Here is a 17,653-nt window from a genome sequence, read left to right as displayed (position 1 = left end):
TTACTCAGATATCAACCGGTTAATTATATATTTGATGTATATTATATTTAAAACGATTGACGTGATCGATTCGTCATCATCATCATCATCATCATCATCATCATCATCATCATCATCATCATCATCATCATATCAAAAAAACATAGAAAACCAAACAAATATAGGAATTTTCACAATATAGCAATGTATCAATAGAGAAGTCAAATAGAACACCGGTTTTAAATTATTGCAAAAATTGTCTTAAACCCTGATAATCACCTGGCATTTTCTCCATGATGACCTGCACCGTCTCATCTACATTCAGCTCCCGCATGACCTCGCTCGCCACGGGTTCGGTTCCCGCCTCGGACATGCTCTCGAACACATCAAACACTTGCTTCCTCACCCACATCGTGAGTTCTTCCAGCCAGCCACATATCAGCGTTTCGGCTACGTCTGAAATGATTTTGAATTTGTCACAGAAAACAAATAACAGGGGATGAAAAAAAAATTAAATAGTTTATTAATAGACTACTAAACTAATGATAAATAAACTATAAAAAAGTGTAGGCTTATGCACTGAACAGAAACTAAACACAAATTTAAAAAAGCTTATCTACTCACTAGTATAGTAAATAATCTAAAAAATTAGGCACAAGTCTCAGTTTCTTTTAGTATAGATTCAGATTTAATTTCAGTATAGATTATCAGACTAATCCTATATTAGTATTCCATGATATATGTAGAAATAAGCAGTGGTGGCTCAATTGTGAGGACCTCGGACATTAAATCGACAAATCGGGGTTCGAAACCAGGCGAGCGTGCAGGAAATAAATTGATTTTTCAATTTATCTGCGCATGTGTAACATCACCACTGCTAAAAGCGGTGAAGGAAAACATCGTGAGGAAACCGGCATGTCCAAGAATCAAAAGTTCGACGACATGTGACATCTGCCAACCCGCACTTGGCCAGCGTGGTGGATTATGGCCTGAACCCTCATAGGAGGCCTGTGTCCTAGCAGTGGGAACATAGATGTAAAATGAAAAATTCAAGCTTCCAGCCAGATCCCACCCAGCCCACACCCTGATCCAGTAATTAGCTGCAAGAACCCCAACTCCGAGAGTGCAGCAGTTACTTCTCACCGGCCAGCAGCAGCGAGGCCAGGCGGAAGGTGACGTGGTGCGGCGCCAGGCCCAGTGCGCAGGCCAGCTCCAGGCTGCCGCACCACCGCGCGCCTTCCGTTGCGCACCATTCCTCTGCAACATGCAACAACTTAATAATGTGCAGAACAGGAAATTCGTGGTGAAGTAGCCGGTTGTAAAAGTCAGAATCAATATTTTATGGTGATTACATTTATAAGAGAATTGGCAATATTTGTGTCATGTCAAGACAGCCGAAACTACCATTAAAATGTCACATCACAATAATATTGTTTCAGTTTAGTATTTCGGGCTTGTAAAACTAACCAAATATTAGAAGGCTAGCCGATTTTAAATTGTCAGCACTAGACAAAATTTAAATCAGACCTAACGAGAATCCAGCTTTCAAATTAAAGAAGATCATCATCATCAATGATTCACCCAGTCGGAAGGGCAAAAAATCCAAAAACGTAAAGTCTATGTGAGAACCTCTTTTTTAAAGTCGATTAAAAAATAAAATATCCCGAAACGTCCGGGGGTCCGGGGTGTCGTACCGAAGTCCTCGGCGGCGTGGTGGGGCGCGCGCGCGGGCGGCAGCTGCTGCAGCGAGTCCAGCGCCGCGTCCACGTGCGCCAGCGCGCGCCGCGCGCCCACCAGCCGCGCCACCGCGCCGCACACCTGCCACACGCATGTACTATTAAAACTGTTACAGACAGAATAAACTTCTTATGGTTTGTCTTCAATATTTACAGGGCTAAGTTTGAACACTACCAAAATGCCCATTTTTATCATCATCATCATCATCATCAGCCCTTATATGTTCCCACTGCTGGGACACAGGCCTCCTATGGGGGTTCAGGCCATAATCCACCACGCTGGCCAAGTGCGGGTTGGCGGATGTCACATGTCGTCGAACTTTTGATTCTCGGACATGCCGGTTTCCTCACGATGTTTTCCTTCACCGTTTTAGCAGTGGTGATGTTATCCACATGTGCAGATAAATTGAAAAATCAACTTATTTCCTGCATGCTCGCCCGGTCTCGAACCCTGACTTATCGATTTAGAAGTCCGAGGTTCTCACCACTGAGCCACCACTGCTTTTATACATAATAAATATTGCAATTTCGTGTAAGATTAGCATTGTCTTAATAAATTTGTATGTGGTAGTCGAACACGCTTCGGCACCCCTACAGAAGCGGCGTGAATAGGGCATGGCATGCCACTGTGTTTCGCACGGTGAGTGCTACTACCTCTGACGTACTCGCTGTTATAATGAACCATACAGGGCGACCCGCCGATGGTGCATGATGCAAACAAAAAATTCTTAAACAACAAAATTTCTTATTTCTTTCTAAAATCTACTATTCCTTTGTAAAATCCTTGTTAACATTGCTAGTTTCGCTCAACTGGTGTATAATGCTCCGCTAATGATCTTAAACGTAACTGTGCGTGCGGTTGGCAAAAGTGGACGGGTGGTCGGTTAGCTTTTGGGTATATATAGTTCTAAGTGCTAACTCACGCTGATCTCCATGGAGGTGCACACATAGTGCCAGCGGCCCTCTCCCCCGCACTCCGCCCCCTCGCCCTCGCCCTCCGCCCCGACCGCCGTTTTGATCGAATTGAACACACCCGTCACTGTGCGCTGGAACAACCTGCAACATACATTAATAAAATGACATTAATAACTTTGAAGAAAAATATATGGCTCGTTATTAAATGTAGGACTAATTCGTCGTAATCACCGTGCAAAAATAGTTAATTTGACACAAGATAATTTAATTAAAATTTTCCATCTGTGTCTACTAGATATTAGCTGAAGAAAGAACAGTAATGATTACATAGTCGTTACTTCATACAAAAATTTATAAAGCTATTAGGGACCATATTTGTCTAAAATATATTCGGTAGATAACCTTAAATATACTACTCAACGATTGTATGGATTATTAGACACTCAGTTTTACCCTGGAAAAGTGTCTCGTCGGGGAAAAGGAGGGGATAAAAAATTAAAAGGCATCTTTTGGGACGAATTTATTTATCTAGGACATTTCTGAATCTTCTATTATGTTGGGTATTAAATGGAATCAGCTCACCTGTCAAGCCGCTGCATGTTGTTTGAAATCTGTCCGGGAGACGCATTCCTCTCCAAGCTCATGTCGTATTCGTCTGAAATATGATAAATATATATAGCACAATATTATAAACGACAATTCATAAATAAAAATGTACACACACAGACAAAGTAAATAATAGTATTTTCTTGTGTTTGATTTTACGCGAGTATTTATTCACACACGGGGAGACTCCGTGACCACGCTCGCTGTAGTTCGTGTGTGCTCAAGTGTTCGAAACGTCGGGTTAGTAATATAATGAATAAATCGTGTTTAAAATCCGTTAAAAAGTTTTTAATTTCTAAAGTAAATGATGTAAGAAGGTTTACCAGCAAGTGTTGCGGTGTCCACGTTCCTGGGGGAGGGGGAGGGGAGGAGGTGTGTCCTGCCTCGCGTCTCCTCCGCGCTGTCCCACCATATGTCTTCATTCCTAGACCATAGATCATGACCAGAAATTAATTAAATTAATAAAAAATAAAAGTGAATTGTTTATGTAGTAATTTTATTTTCCTCTGTAAATTTTTAACAAATTAAATGGTAAATTTTATATTTACTGATATACTTTTCATTTCAACTTTCATCTTAACACTGTTTGGCGTTTACCATCTACATATATTTCTATTAGGTCGAATCAACTGATAAGATTTATTTTCCTATTATGGGTAGAATTTTAGTTCCATCGCTCCAGACTAAACTGAATAGAGATTATATCTGTAGGTACTCTTTAACCTCACCTGGGCGTGGCTTCGTTGAGCAAAGAGCGCAACTTGGCAATTGTGTGAGACAGATCTGCGGTCTCCTCGTACTGGGGCTCCGGAGAGTCGGACAAACTGAACGGCTGCTGTTCCAGTTTTGGCTTGCTCTGCATCTGATTACACACACATTCATTCTTCTTACATTAATACACTTGTATTTGTTATGTGATCAATGTTTTGTTTTTTGTCGAAATCATAGATTTCCATTGTGCCATTAATTTGTAAGCAAAACTGTAGATTTTTTTTTTTTTAACATTGCATCAATTTTAAGAGCAAAATTATTATTATTTTTTTTACTTTTGTAAAAGACGCGACTGTTATTGAACTTAAATCCGTACAAACACGCGTTAAACACTTTAGAGGAGTAAAGTACGCACCGTACTGTCCTGTGACGTGACACGTTGCTGTTTAACAAGCGGTGGCACCGAGTTGCCGTCATCTGAAATGTGTTACTTTTTATTAACACTAGCTATGTTCTGCGGTTTCACACACTTAGTACGTGATGTTATATCGCCTAAAGCCTCCCTCAATAAATTCGCTTTATAGCATTAAAATGCTTCAATAAATGAGAAATTTTGAAAGAATAGAAAAACTAAAAATAGAAAAATTGGATCACGAGGCGGGATTCGAACCCGCGTTTTTTGCCAAACCGTAGCAACGCCTAGCCTCTCGGCCTCCCGTGATCCCGCCTCAGTAATCGAATTTCTTCTACTCTTTCGGTTTTATGTGCCGTGGGGTACCTCTTAGGCACCTTCGACCAATGACAAAAATACACTAATGTCACCTTTATGAGTAGAGTTGACATCCTTAATATCCCTGTGCTCGGTGATCATCTCAAGTCTGCCCTTCTGTTTGTATGTTTCCGGTGGGGATGCTTTATCACTTTTGTCTCTGCTGTTATGTGAGGGCGATTTTTCCTGAAAACAATTTGGAATCATTATTAATTCGTCTTAAGTACTGATTTAAAAACCATCTTCAAATGCTGTTGATTTATTAAATTTGTTTTTTTTCTAGTATTAATGATAGTTTTCCTGCTTCATTAAGAATAAGTCAAATAATTATTTACGAATTTTCGGATGGGATTATTTTGTATATCCTACTACTATAATATTATAAATGCGTAAGTTTGTAAGTCTTTCACGCAAAAACTACTGAACCAATTGCAATGAAATTTGGTACATAGACAACTGGACAACTGGAATAACATATAGGCAACTTTTTATCCCGATATTCCTAGAGCATAACGACTTATGCGGGTGAAACCGCGGGGCGCAGCTTGTCTTCAATAAGAAAAGGCTAGAATAGCAGCATTAATCTTTCATATTATCTTAATAAAATTGTGAAAACTAAAATTCATGTCACAACTTATCAATTCTTCAACAAGTAGCTTGATAAAATCGTTAATCTTCGAAAGTGAAGCGAGTTGAATCCTGATTTTCAATAAAATTAACAAATACTAAATGACACATATAGGCAGAAAGATAGAGTCTCACCATTGAGTCATCGCTTAGTCCTGTGAAGCGCAGACCTTTCTTAATTCCAGCGATCCCTTTGTCAAAGAGACCTTCCATCATACCAGCTGCTTCATCCTATGTATATACAATGTCTGTATTTAACCTAGTTATAGTATAAAAACCGTTTCATGTTATAATTTTTTATCATATGAATCTTTTTTAGGGTGAATTTTTCTTTGCTCTTTTATCTAGTGTTATTAGGACGTATTTTTTCAAATATATTCTCATAATGTTATTTATAACGTCATAACCTTTTTCCTGCTTTTGTTGCCGCGATAAATTAATAGTTATTTAAATCCATCTATCACAATCGTAAGAAATATAATTCTGAAATATTTCGTTTTTGAGTTATGGTAAGCATAAAAGTCATTTAAAGGTGTTACAATAATTGTTATCTTGTTTTGCTGACCCACCAATTTTTTTATTTCCTTTTATTGTTAGGGTTGCCTGGTATAAATCGTCACCAAATACATATATGTATATTTGTTTTTCTATGACTTCATGTAGTGTATTTCTTTTTTTTTTCATTTGTAGTTCCACGGTATTTTTTTTTTTCATATCTTCTCAATAAAAGCCATGCTGTTAAGATAAACACCACCAGGAAAAAGCATCGCTGGGTCTTGCATGATAAAATTAATTTTTGGGAGGGGGTAAAGCAATGGCCAGAAGTTAGAAGTCATTGAAGTCGGCTAAAACACTTCATCAAGCAAACATGCAAACACGCAATGCATGCAACACACACAAGAACACATTTTGACGAATTTCTGTTCTTATTTTTAAACATTCACTCACATATAAGACTTACCACAGTCTATTCTCTATGGTTCAACTGACATTTTTTAATTATTAGTCTTCTTTTAATTTTGAAAAATATAAGATTTGAATTGAGATATAGTTGTTGGACAAAGATATACTCGCAAAAATTACAAAAAAAAATCTGTGATATAGACCAATGATGACACTTTCCCTTCCTTTAAGTCTTAAAAAAACACAACCACAGAGCAAGAAAAGCTTAAATATAAAACATCTGGATACACTCATTTAACTATTATTAAAAAAAAATGTCTTTGTCTTCACTTTTTGAAAAACAATATTCCATAAATAATCTGTGGGAAATTTTTATTATCTGTGTATCCAGAGTTTTGATTAGGAGAAGCAGATAGTTCGTGCAAACATACACTGGAATGCTTGACATCTACGTGCAACGGGACCTGTAGGTCTCCAATCTTTGTCTTGGCTTGGTGGACTGTGCTTTGCAGGTCTTTGAGTAGAGCATCCGTAGCCTTAGGGCTGCTTTTCGTTTCTTTATGTGGCTCAGGGTCTAATTCTATTGCGTCTTCTTCACCTGGTTTATTATAAGACAACTTATTATTATGCTATAGTCTGGTTAGCCTATTATCATCTTCAATACCTGATCTAATATGTATAAGTCAAGACTACTTTTTGTTTCTGAATGGAAAATCAATTAGTATACAATTGCTTAGAGTTAGTTAGTATAATACAGTATGTATTATATACTATATTGGTTACAGTAAGTATATATTTTAAGTTATAATTAATTTTTAAATAATAAAAAAGTCTCCAGTAGAAAATAAAATAAAAATGATAGTTGCTTTTTGCATAAAAAATGTGTCCATCCTTACCAAACCACAATGGCTGTGGTGATGCAGCTCGTAGATTAGGGCTATGCTCAGTATCCTCATGTCCCCACAGGCGACTGAGGGTCAGCTCGTCCAAACTGGCCAATAGATCCTGACCCATGCTGATGCACTGAAGATCCATATCTGTTTCCCAGGTTTTAACACTACCTGGAGATAGATAATGTAGATTACATATATTATAAAGTAATTAAATTAAATTATGATATCTTTTCTAAATATGATCAGTGAGTGAGTGAAGTATGCAAGCAAGACTCATATGTTCAAGAAAATAAATTATTTCAAAAAATACACTATTCCTTATTGTATATTTCATAAATATAAGTTTATTGCAATATTCATGAATATACTATTCCTGGGTATCAAATTAAACAACTTTTTAAGCAGCTGCTTATAAAAAACCCTTAAGAAGAAGTAAATAGATAAGCAAATGACAGCATCAAACCTACAGGTATATACATCTTTTCTCTATGACATGTGCTGAGAGTGAACAATCATAATGAACATGATTTTAATTACTTTCCAGCTTACCCTCGATGATTCTGTCATATATTTTAACTTCATTTTTGCCCTGTCTGCCCCGTCTCTGCCTGAGCACGGGCTTTATCTCCACGGGCTCTGAAATAGGCGCTATCTCTTTTTCTTCTACACACTTATCATTTTTGATCTCCTCTTTCTTGGCAGGTTCTATGACACTATCACTTTTTGGAACATCACCTACATCTTCTGGTTCTTCAACTTTAGCTTCTATGTCATTTATATCTTTAGCACCATCAGGGCATTCAGGTTTGTTTGGTGCTTCTGTATTTCCATCAGTAGATTTAGCACTTGAAGAACTAGTTAAAAGTGCCAATATCTCATTATTTAACCAGATTGGATCAGCTATTGTGGTGTCTATGAATGTATCAAGTTTCTTGGCTAAAATCCTTATGAGAAGTTCGGAATTGGGTGTGTCCCACAACTCCCAAGGGACTAGTTCTTTTAAAATGATCCTTATTATGTTAATACAGTGATCTGCAGTCAAGGTTTTTCTACACTTGGTGTCAAAGATTGGATGTGACTTTTTATACAATGTTTCTATGCTCTCGGATGGTGTCTTTTCCTGTCTTTTGATGGCTTTCTTGTATTCCTTTATATGGCTTACTAGCACCGCGCAAATGTGCACATATACATCTTTGGTTTCAATCTTGTTACATATCTAAAAGAAATAATTTAATTACTAATGTGTGGTTATATATTCTAGAATTTATCTATAAAATCATTAATTTACCTGGAAGGCTTTGCTGACCATTTGATCTAGCAATTGTTTGCATGCAAATGGGAAACTTATTTCCTGTGAAATATAATGGATGTACCATGATGACACCAACTTCCTTTCAAGTACAGTTGTTATAACACTTATCTCGTTGGTGTCATACTCCTTCACCTCTGCAGGTTTTGATTTCTTTGGGATTTTAGGCAATACATTCGCAATTAAATGTGCGAAAGGATATTTATCCGCAATATTTTCTATATCGTATTTTATGGGCTTATTTAAATGTAAAATCCATTGAATGACTTTAAAACTGAAAATTACTGAGAAGATAAATAGGAATAAGGTATAAATTATGAACCACCAACCGGTTAGTGGCGAAATATTAGTTGCATAGTTAAGCAATGTGCAAATTGTAGCAGTACTACACGAAACAATCGTAATACATTCAAGTATATTCCGTTTCATAAGCATTTTTAAATAACCGCTATCCTCTTCATGAAATTAAACAACAGTCCCGCTATCGAGTTTTATTGATTTTTATTGTGAGTCGTGACAACATTTGACATCGACAATCGACTGAAAGATATAAACAAATTACAGTACAATCACGAAGTGCCAATTTTGACATACTTGCATAATGACAGATATTCTGGTGACCTATGTTTAAGTTATTCTGTGGATCGAATCTAGCAAAGAGGGAATCAACAATAGAATCACAGACTACCTAGTTATTGCATATATAGAATATATATGGATTTATGGAAATACAATTTCAAAACTCACTACTAAACTAAGCTGTGTCACTAGAAGACCATAATATGACCAATAAAATAGAGAAATTAACTAAGCGGGTGTCTATCATTTCTTTTTTTCGACTTCATACTTTTTCTCTAATATCGCTAAGTAAATATTTTACAGTTATTACCTGACATTTTTTACATAAAGAAAGAAAGAAAGAAAGAAGGAAACATTTATTATCACATTATTATGAGAAAATAATCTTATTTGATATTTTGTTTGTTTAGTAGGGTATCCAGTATTTTCTAATTCTATAGACAATTTTTTGAGATAGGTACTTTAATGACATAATATATCTTCACTAATAAGCCCACGTCAATACGTCAAATATGACACAAGTTGATTGTTGAAACGTCACTATTACAAATTTTTAACCTTGCGTGAAAGTAACAACATATTTTTTCTTGATATTGAATTAAATCTTTCTATAAAAAATGTGAGTAAAAATTGATAAATACTGTAACAGTGATTATATTATTTATCAAATAATACACTGTTCTATATTATATAGAAATGTGTTTTTTTTTCAGGTCTAAAGTTACCTTCAAGATTACACTTACATCGGATCCCAAACTCCCTTTCAAAGTGTAAGTTGAAAATGTTTATGTTAAATATAATTATGAGGTATGAGGATGTAACTTCAGTGTATTATTAAACATGACTAGTAAAGAGCTTCAAGCTAAAAGAGTCATGTTTTCTATATCAAACTTGTTGATGTTTGACAGATTTTTGTTTGGCAGATGCTGAGTTATGGTGAAGTAAAATTGAAGTTACATCTTCATCCCGATGGAAACAGCCGTAGTGCAACAGTTTCTCAACCTATTCCAAGATTTTATGAACATTTGTCAGTTAGACAATTGGCCTCACAATGAGACTACAGAAGATGAAATTAAGAACACATTCCTATTAGCAATACACATAGAAAAATGTGTTGATAGATTACAGAAAAAGTTGTTAGTTGATGATTTCTTAGCTACTTTAAATTCTATACAGAATACTCCCTGTTCACTATTTAAAAAATGTTTGAGTGACCCACCAAAATATATATTAGGTAAAATAGTAACTTCCACTTGTAAAGTAACTTTAATGGATACTGCTTTTACAATATTTTTAAATCTATTTTCTATAGAGAAACTTGAATTGTGTTTATCTGATTTGATGATAGAGGCAGCTTCTAAGGAGACACTAATAAAAAATCTTTCAATAGAATTTCCGAAAGACAAATTGGTCGACTTTAAAAGCCAATTTATTTTAATAGAATTTAATGACAAGGTAGATGATGAGGAAGTTGTAATTAACATGCTTAATAATGATGATAAAGAAACTATTGAGGTGTTAATTGTTAGTATGTTGAATAAGAATATACAATTCTGTAATGCAGTCAACTTTATTGTAAACTCCTTTATTAATTTTATGTCTGTAAAGAACTCTTCAAAGAAAAAATTCTGGAGGGACTTTTTAAGCAGTGAAATATCAACTTTGACAAAGTTGTTTTTAAATCATGGTGATTTGTATAAAATAGTTTGTAAAGTGTTGCTGGACTGTGGCAGGTTGTTAAAGGAAAATATGTCAACTGAATATTTTTATATAGATTTGAATTATTCAGAGTTAGTTAGAGTAACAAATGGTATTTGCGAGAATGAAAACCTCAAACTTGAATTTATGGACATGGTTCATGAAATTAATGATGTTAAATTTTGGGAAAATGTTTTAGCATGATTTTTGTCAAAAATTTCCGTTTTAATATTTATAAATCATTGTGGATTGAATCTTTCAATATATACTTGTACATAGCAGTTCTTTTGTTTTATTTTTATATTATTTAACATGAAGCCTGGTGAACTAATTGAATTGGAATGGTTAATTATGGCATAAGAATCATAAATGGCATAATATTAAATTGTTTATGTACTTAATTATCATAAAATTCTGCAACATTTCATCTAATTGGATCAAAGTTAATTAAAAGTATTCAAAAGTACAAAGAACTTGAAAGTGGTTTCTTTTTTAAATGACTTTAAAATATAGTTTTAACATCATCTTTAATCTTTAAATTCATGTTCTATTTGGTATTATTTAATTTAAATAGATTAGACAGAATGTATTCTAGTGTCTTCCTATTTATGTGGAGGGACAACGTTATTTATGGATAAGGATTTAAACCTTTACTTTAAACATTATTGTAGGCTAAGTGTGCCCGAGGCCACACCATTCACAGCTGTACTGAAGTTTGCGGCTGAAGAGTTCAGAGTGGAGCCGGCCACCAGTGCCATAATTACTGATGATGGTATTGGAATAAACCCTCAACAGACGGCTGGTAAGATGATATCTCTTGTCAATTATTTAATTAGTTTTTGGAATATAAAAAAAGTGCCCTATATCTTTTATTCTGCCTATGTGGAAGTATATCACCTTAATTTGTACCTAATTCTATATACTTACTAAGTTAGATCAATAAAAGATTTATGTTCATATTTGAATAATTAATAGGAAGTCGTTGAAGTAATAGCAATTTTTTATTTCCAGGCAATGTATTCCTGAAACATGGTTCAGAACTCAGGTTAATCCCAAGGGACAGAGTGGGATCTATATGAGAACGTGATTTCAGAGAGCATTCCATTATATTTGCAGGTGTAATTATGTATTATTTACAATAATATTTTAAATATTTAATTATTATCCATTGCATGAATTATAATAAAAACTTTTAAGTTTTTTTATCAACTAAATTAAATAAATTCAAATTTGTGAGTAATTTATTAATGGTTGTACTGTAAATGTAGTGTAAATTAATTGACAATATATAATATTTACATTCAATCTGAAAGTATATAAACATGAGTTACAAAAGAAATTAAGTGAAATGTGATTTGTAAATGATACCTAATTACACTGTAAACCATTTAAAGCTAATTATATTATTGTATTGTAAGCTTTATAAAATATATATTTTATGTTAAGTTATAATTGTTTTGTAAATAAACACATGAAAACTTTGGTATGTTATATTTATTCCAACTTAACATTAATGGAATTGTACTTAATTTAAGTATAAGATAATAAAATGCTTATTCTATCCTCATTAGTGGCTCCACTGCTCTTATAAATGATTTTTCGAACTCCTTTACTGAAAAGCGATCCACAGACGCACTGTAAAAGAAAACAATTTTTTAATAAAAGGGTTTAATACAATCTATATATATATAAAATTCTCGTGTCACAGTTTTCGTTGCCATACTCCTCCGAAACGGCTTGATCGATTTTGATGAAATTTTTTGTGCTTATCCGGTATCTATGAGAATCGGCCAACATCTATTTTTCATACCCCTAAATGATAAGAGTAAGGCAGAACAGCGTTTGCTGGGTGCAGCAGTATTATATATGTATCAATATGACTAACATCATTTGTAAATTTTTAATTCATTCGCCAAAATACGATATGTGTTCAAATTACTTCTTATCTGTACGTAAAATTTTGGGATAAATAACATTGTGACCGATTTTAGTTTTAGTAGATTTAGATTTTAGTTAAGTAACATTAATTTTTTATGGTCCTTCGAGCCGGATTTGACTGAACAACCTTATGTCTTTCGCACAAACTTTCGCTGACCGACAGTCAGTAGACGCAACAAGCGACACAGCTCTTCAATGACACACTCCGCCTGCATGTAGCGCAGTAGCACGTGCAGTCTCACCGCAGCTCGTCCACGATCTGAGCGCGCCGCTCCCTGGGCACGCTCAGCAGGTGCAGCAGCTGGCGCGCGTACTGCGCCGGCTCGGCCGCGAGCAGCGCGCCGCCGGCCGCGTCGCCCACGATGTCGTGCAGCGGCCCGCCCGACCGGTGCGCCACCGTCGGCAGCCCCGCCGCCATGCACTCCACCACGCCTGTGGGGGGGGGAGTTGGGTACGTGTGAGTGGCTCAGTTTTTACTCCTGTGCCTATGGAATTGGATTGATGTTAAATTGATGAATTTATTGTTGGTGATGGTGATAAAACATCTTGTAAATATTTTTTGTCATGGGAAGTTTTGCTTTGTTTAACACATGTAGTATATAAAAATACAATGTCAATTAAAAATATGTTAAGCTGTATTGACCGAGAATTGAAAACAATATCAGTTTTAGCTTCTGACATAAAAACTACACTCAAAAAACCCCAGAAATGCAACCATACTCACTGATGCCAAAGTGCTCATTCCACATAGCGTGTATAGCCAGTGTACTCGTCTGATATAGCTGCAGCAGCTGTGCGTACGACGCGTTCACGACGAACTGCACGTTGTCCTCGATCGACAGGTGCTTGGCCAGGTCCCGTAGGTTCTGGACTCTTTCTTCGTCTTCCGCGTTTCTGCATGAGCCGACTAGTACCAGTTTTATCTGAGGAGATTGGGATATTTTAGCTAGCCAATTTTTTTTTTGCTATCATTGTTTTTAGGTGTATAGGTAGTTCGTTAACGTAATGTCCTTTTCAATATCATAAATGAGCGTATCATTAAAATATACTATTCATATATTATAATCATCATATACTATTACTATATTATAAATGTGACAGTTTATTGATTAGAATGTTTGTCCCTCAATCACGCTGAAACTACTGAATGGACTTTGATGAAATTTGGTATGTGCTGACTTGGGTGTTAGGATACTTTAATCCTAATTAAATTCTCCCTTAGCCTAAAATAGGAAACTTGATACCCGAGCGGAGCTGGGACGAGCGTCTAGTAGGTTATATAGGAAATTTAAGAGACATTTTTAAGTCAAACAATAATAAATTATCTTACGGAGGCAATTTTCTAATTTAAATCAATTTGCCCTTTAATATAATACAAATAATGCAGGCAGTTTATTTCTCTACTCTGATTCATCTTCATGCCAACATTTAAAGAATTACACCAGGATTCCAACCTTATTCCACAGCATCTCATCGTTGATGAGCAGGTTCCTCAGCTCGTACATGGCCTGCAGCATCAGCGGGTGGTCTTTCTCCGGTCGGAACTGCGCAACCGACAATATCCGGATCGGATCGGACTCCTTGACTAACGACCTGAGTTTCTTTAGTTCCGTCACCTGGCGTGGACAAAGTTAAATAAATGGTCGAATTGTTTTTTTTTCCCTTTCAGGTAATTAAGCATATTACTTCTTAGTGAAATAAAGAAAATCCGTATAATCTATTAATGTTTTATTATTTTATGGTATTTAGAATCATATAAATGGTTATTGAATGCAAAAATTGAATAAAGTTAATGAATATGGTAATGACCATATTAATTCAATTTATACTTATCAAAACTCATATAGCACAAATTTCCTACACATAAAGATTCATTAAAAACAAACTCACTTCGCACGGCGGGTAGACTCGGTGGGTGTTCAAGGGCCTCCCCCACAGTTCATTTATGTGTTCTTCCGTCCAGGTTCCATTCACCATCACTATATCTGCACAACGACCAACTAAACTATAAAGCTGGAGAGAGTAATAATTTGTTTTTAGTAGATTACAAGCTCATTCTTCATAAGAAAGCATAAAATGGATATTTTTAATACTAAGCTCAGTCCCTACTAGTTATTTATTTAAAAAACATTCAGAAATTGAATACTGACATTCAATATGATGAATGCCTACAAGTGTAACCACAGCACACAGCGTTTTTACAATTTTTTTTTTCCTCCATACAATGTTTGAATGTTTGCAATAAGTGACCCCAGTATCAAGAAAAATAACTAAAATACTATATCAGATTAATGTAATTGAACAACTCACCCATCCAAACATCCGATAATACAACAATTTACACCAAGTCAGTATCGGATTGCGTGCGATAACGCTAGAATTATTGTATGAGGTGAGACGATGTTTGACCCGCCGCATCATAGCTGACGTGATTGTGGGATAGTGGGTGTAGCAGCCGACTGGGCACTGTGCCATGAAACGGAATATGGGGTAGGTGAACGCGCACCCCATTGTGTCTATGTATACATCTGTGGATATTGAAACACATTTAGTACAAGATTAATAAGTTTTTTTTTTGTTATTTTAAATACAATGCACACTAATATTATAAACTAGAGGTCTTTCATCTTAAACTGTAACTCTAAATCTATAATTCTTTAACTGGAATTAAGGAAAGGCATATTTAAGTATTTATATTTTATGAACATTTGAAATTGGATATTTCCAACTATTTTTAGCTCTGTTTAGTACAAGTAAGAAGTAAAGTTAGCTATTACACTAACAATAAAAACGAAATTACAATGACATTATCAAATGGCGAAACATATATTGTATCTGAATGTAATTTTAGAAATGTTAACTCACAATACAGCTAATTTTGGACATAATTAACAATGTTCAGTGGTAGAGAGGTGAAATTAACTTACCTGGATTCAATTTCATCAATGCCTCCATGCCCAAAACCATGGAGCCTAAACTTTGCAACAATAACGTAAAGTATGGGTATGTCTTAGCTTCAATCGCCTTTCCCATAGTCAGCCTTACAAATTGCACTTGTTCTGGCTCTACCTTTACATTGAACTGATTTTGGGCTTTATCAAGAATCGTTTTGGGCTCAGCGGTTTCTAGGGTATATACGAAAATATGAGAGTCAGGGTACCTATAAAATAAGTAGAGTTGTAATACAATTTTGAATGTGTATAATAGAAAAGGATAAATAATTTTTTTTTCCAAAATTTAACATTATTATTAAAATGCTTTTAGTGTATTTAAAATTTAACTGAATTTGGAAAAAAGAAGGTTTTATATAATAGCAAATTTCGCATCACTACAGTTTAAACCTTATTCCATAAAAAATGAAATAGTTCATATAAATTATTAAGTTTTAAATCTTTCACATATCTCTTTAACGCAGGCACTTACCTAGTTAAAATTGCCTTAATAGCTACCCATAGCACCCTCTCTCCGCCACCACCGGCATTACAATAGGGGTGGAAGAAAGCCACATTAGCACCATCCCTTCTTCTTCGCTGCAGTTTCCTCTCCTTTATCCTCATGTACCATGATGCAAATATAAAGGCGCATGGCACTACAACGAATGCGCCAAATAATAGGACTCCCAGAAAAAGGCCTGGTAGAATCACTACTAAGCTGCAATGATTTAAACAGAAACTGTATAATATTTAGCTTTGTGGGTGTTGATTTTTATTTTGTAACAGCTTTAGTCCACAGCTTTGCTTGTAATAAATTCTATGGAGTTTAATGGATATGATTGTATATATAATACCTTTCTCTTGAATCACTCTATCCATTTAAAAAGAACCCCATCAAAATCTTTTACATAATTTTAATGATCTAAGCAAACAGACACACACACAGACGGCAGAAAGTGACTTTGTTTTATAATGTGTGATGCTGTATTTACTAACCACTCTAATAAAAATATATGTTAATTATTGAGTGAAAAATATGCTAAGAGATGAGTCCTTTTAATCAGAATCATTGGTACTGCCTTCAAAAGGATCTTCAATATTATAATATACAAACATATAACTAAGTCTATATGTACAGGGGATTGTATAACTGGAATTTAACTTTCATTTTGAAACATATTATGTTTCAAATGTACTGTATACATGTTATATTACATACTTACAACATTTATATTAGGTTTTTAACAGTTCACCATTTATATAGACATGAATAAAAAAACATTATTCAATATAATTAATAATTCGTATATTTTAATGAGAGAAATGTAAATCCAGTTTCTAATAAATGAAATTACTCTATTAAATAAAGAGTCAAGAGATCACATGATACTTCCATGACCAAGGGCAACCTGGCAAAATAAAGAAACAATAACAAAAGACGAAGTTTAAATTTGTATCATTCATAAATGAAAGAACTAGTAATTTGTTACTTTAGCATCATTCTATAAGTTATATGATAAACTTAACGATATATAAAAACATTTTACTTACGTGAAAATTTGCCAAAACATTGTTTGCGTTGTCTACTGACCGGTGCAACAATATTGAAGGCGGTTTCTTAGTTTGTTTACTTTCTATATAGAAGAAATTGACAGGGGTTATATTATATGTAACATAATTTACTTATTCTGAAACATTTCGTCTGTGAACATTATAACACAATAATTTATTGCAGTATGCATGCATCAGTCACTGCTGTAGCGAAATGAAACGTCACTCACACGTCGGGTGACAGTGTCATATGATTTCTCCTCATGTCAAAAAAAATCAATAGCTTATGGAATAGCATAAATTCTAGAAGAAATATTGCCGTTATACTAAATCAATTCTATTACAAGCAAATATCTTATCTACACTAATATTATAAAGAGGAAAACTTTGTTTGTTTGTTTGTTTGGTTGTAATGAATAGGCTCAAAGACTACTGGACCGATTTTAAAAATTCTTTCACCATTCGAAAGCTACATTATCCACGAGTAACATAGACTATATTTTATT

At 34.7% G+C, this 17,653-nt stretch overlaps 3 protein-coding genes across 6 annotated transcripts in view; 1 reads left to right on the top strand and 2 right to left on the bottom strand.

Moving 5' to 3' along the window:
* The window catches only part of LOC119837407, a 10,771-nt gene extending 1,748 nt beyond the window's left edge, over window positions 1–9,023 (bottom strand). Inside the window, exons 1-14 of one of the 3 annotated variants that reach the window (XM_038362980.1) lie at window positions 8,428–9,023; window positions 7,677–8,355; window positions 7,143–7,307; window positions 6,678–6,844; window positions 5,479–5,574; window positions 4,770–4,902; window positions 4,363–4,424; window positions 3,965–4,098; window positions 3,560–3,660; window positions 3,213–3,285; window positions 2,639–2,771; window positions 1,674–1,797; window positions 1,123–1,236; window positions 259–435 (exon numbers count right to left, since the gene is read on the bottom strand). In XM_038362980.1, the coding sequence (XP_038218908.1) occupies window positions 259–435; window positions 1,123–1,236; window positions 1,674–1,797; window positions 2,639–2,771; window positions 3,213–3,285; window positions 3,560–3,660; window positions 3,965–4,098; window positions 4,363–4,424; window positions 4,770–4,902; window positions 5,479–5,574; window positions 6,678–6,844; window positions 7,143–7,307; window positions 7,677–8,355; window positions 8,428–8,883 (2,614 nt within the window). In that variant the 5' untranslated portion in view covers window positions 8,884–9,023. The remainder of the gene's footprint in view (window positions 1–258; window positions 436–1,122; window positions 1,237–1,673; window positions 1,798–2,638; window positions 2,772–3,212; window positions 3,286–3,559; window positions 3,661–3,964; window positions 4,099–4,362; window positions 4,425–4,769; window positions 4,903–5,478; window positions 5,575–6,677; window positions 6,845–7,142; window positions 7,308–7,676; window positions 8,356–8,427) is intronic. The other 2 variants (XM_038362982.1, XM_038362981.1) reach the window with 2 other exon arrangements.
* Window positions 9,024–9,587: 564 nt separating this feature from the next.
* Window positions 9,588–12,056, top strand: LOC119837344 (ubiquitin-fold modifier 1). Of its 2 annotated transcripts, XM_038362897.1 has the most exons (4): window positions 9,588–9,646; window positions 9,741–9,797; window positions 11,397–11,527; window positions 11,737–12,056. In XM_038362897.1, coding segments are annotated over exons 1-4 (258 nt in total). In that variant the 5' UTR covers window positions 9,588–9,644; the 3' UTR covers window positions 11,805–12,056. The 2 variants fall into 2 exon arrangements, with proteins under 2 accessions (XP_038218825.1, XP_038218824.1); XM_038362896.1 differs by lacking the exons at window positions 11,397–11,527; window positions 11,737–12,056 and adding an exon at window positions 9,951–11,006 and having other exon boundaries at window positions 9,590–9,646.
* A 147-nt stretch (window positions 12,057–12,203) lies between these two features.
* On the bottom strand, window positions 12,204–17,371 carry LOC119837343 (GDP-Man:Man(3)GlcNAc(2)-PP-Dol alpha-1,2-mannosyltransferase). Its single transcript, XM_038362895.1, has 9 exons — window positions 17,148–17,371; window positions 16,087–16,314; window positions 15,591–15,823; window positions 14,974–15,191; window positions 14,554–14,676; window positions 14,118–14,279; window positions 13,388–13,586; window positions 12,906–13,095; window positions 12,204–12,360 (listed from the first exon to the last, which is right to left on the bottom strand). Exons 1-9 carry the CDS (start codon window positions 17,165–17,167, stop codon window positions 12,279–12,281), a joined length of 1,455 nt encoding a protein of 484 aa, XP_038218823.1. The 5' UTR covers window positions 17,168–17,371; the 3' UTR covers window positions 12,204–12,278.
* Window positions 17,372–17,653: the final 282 nt, after the last annotated feature.

This window comes from Zerene cesonia, chromosome 27 (genome assembly GCF_012273895.1).
Source record: "Zerene cesonia ecotype Mississippi chromosome 27, Zerene_cesonia_1.1, whole genome shotgun sequence".
Classification (NCBI taxonomy): domain Eukaryota; kingdom Metazoa; phylum Arthropoda; class Insecta; order Lepidoptera; family Pieridae; genus Zerene; species Zerene cesonia.
This window is presented reverse-complemented; position numbering and strand designations above follow the sequence as displayed.

Bases quoted from the DNA above. Each gene is read 5' to 3' on its own strand.
- LOC119837344 (XM_038362896.1), top strand. From the start codon at position 9,997: ATGGAAACAGCCGTAGTGCAACAGTTTCTCAACCTATTCCAAGATTTT.
- LOC119837343 (XM_038362895.1), bottom strand. From the start codon at position 17,167: ATGTTTTGGCAAATTTTCAC. The intron at 15,824-16,086 runs GTAAGTGCCTGC...CTTATTTTATAG, and splicing joins ATTAAGGCAATTTTAACTAG to GTACCCTGACTCTCATATTT. The intron at 13,587-14,117 runs GTTGGAATCCTG...CAATCTCCTCAG, and splicing joins ATGAGATGCTGTGGAATAAG to ATAAAACTGGTACTAGTCGG.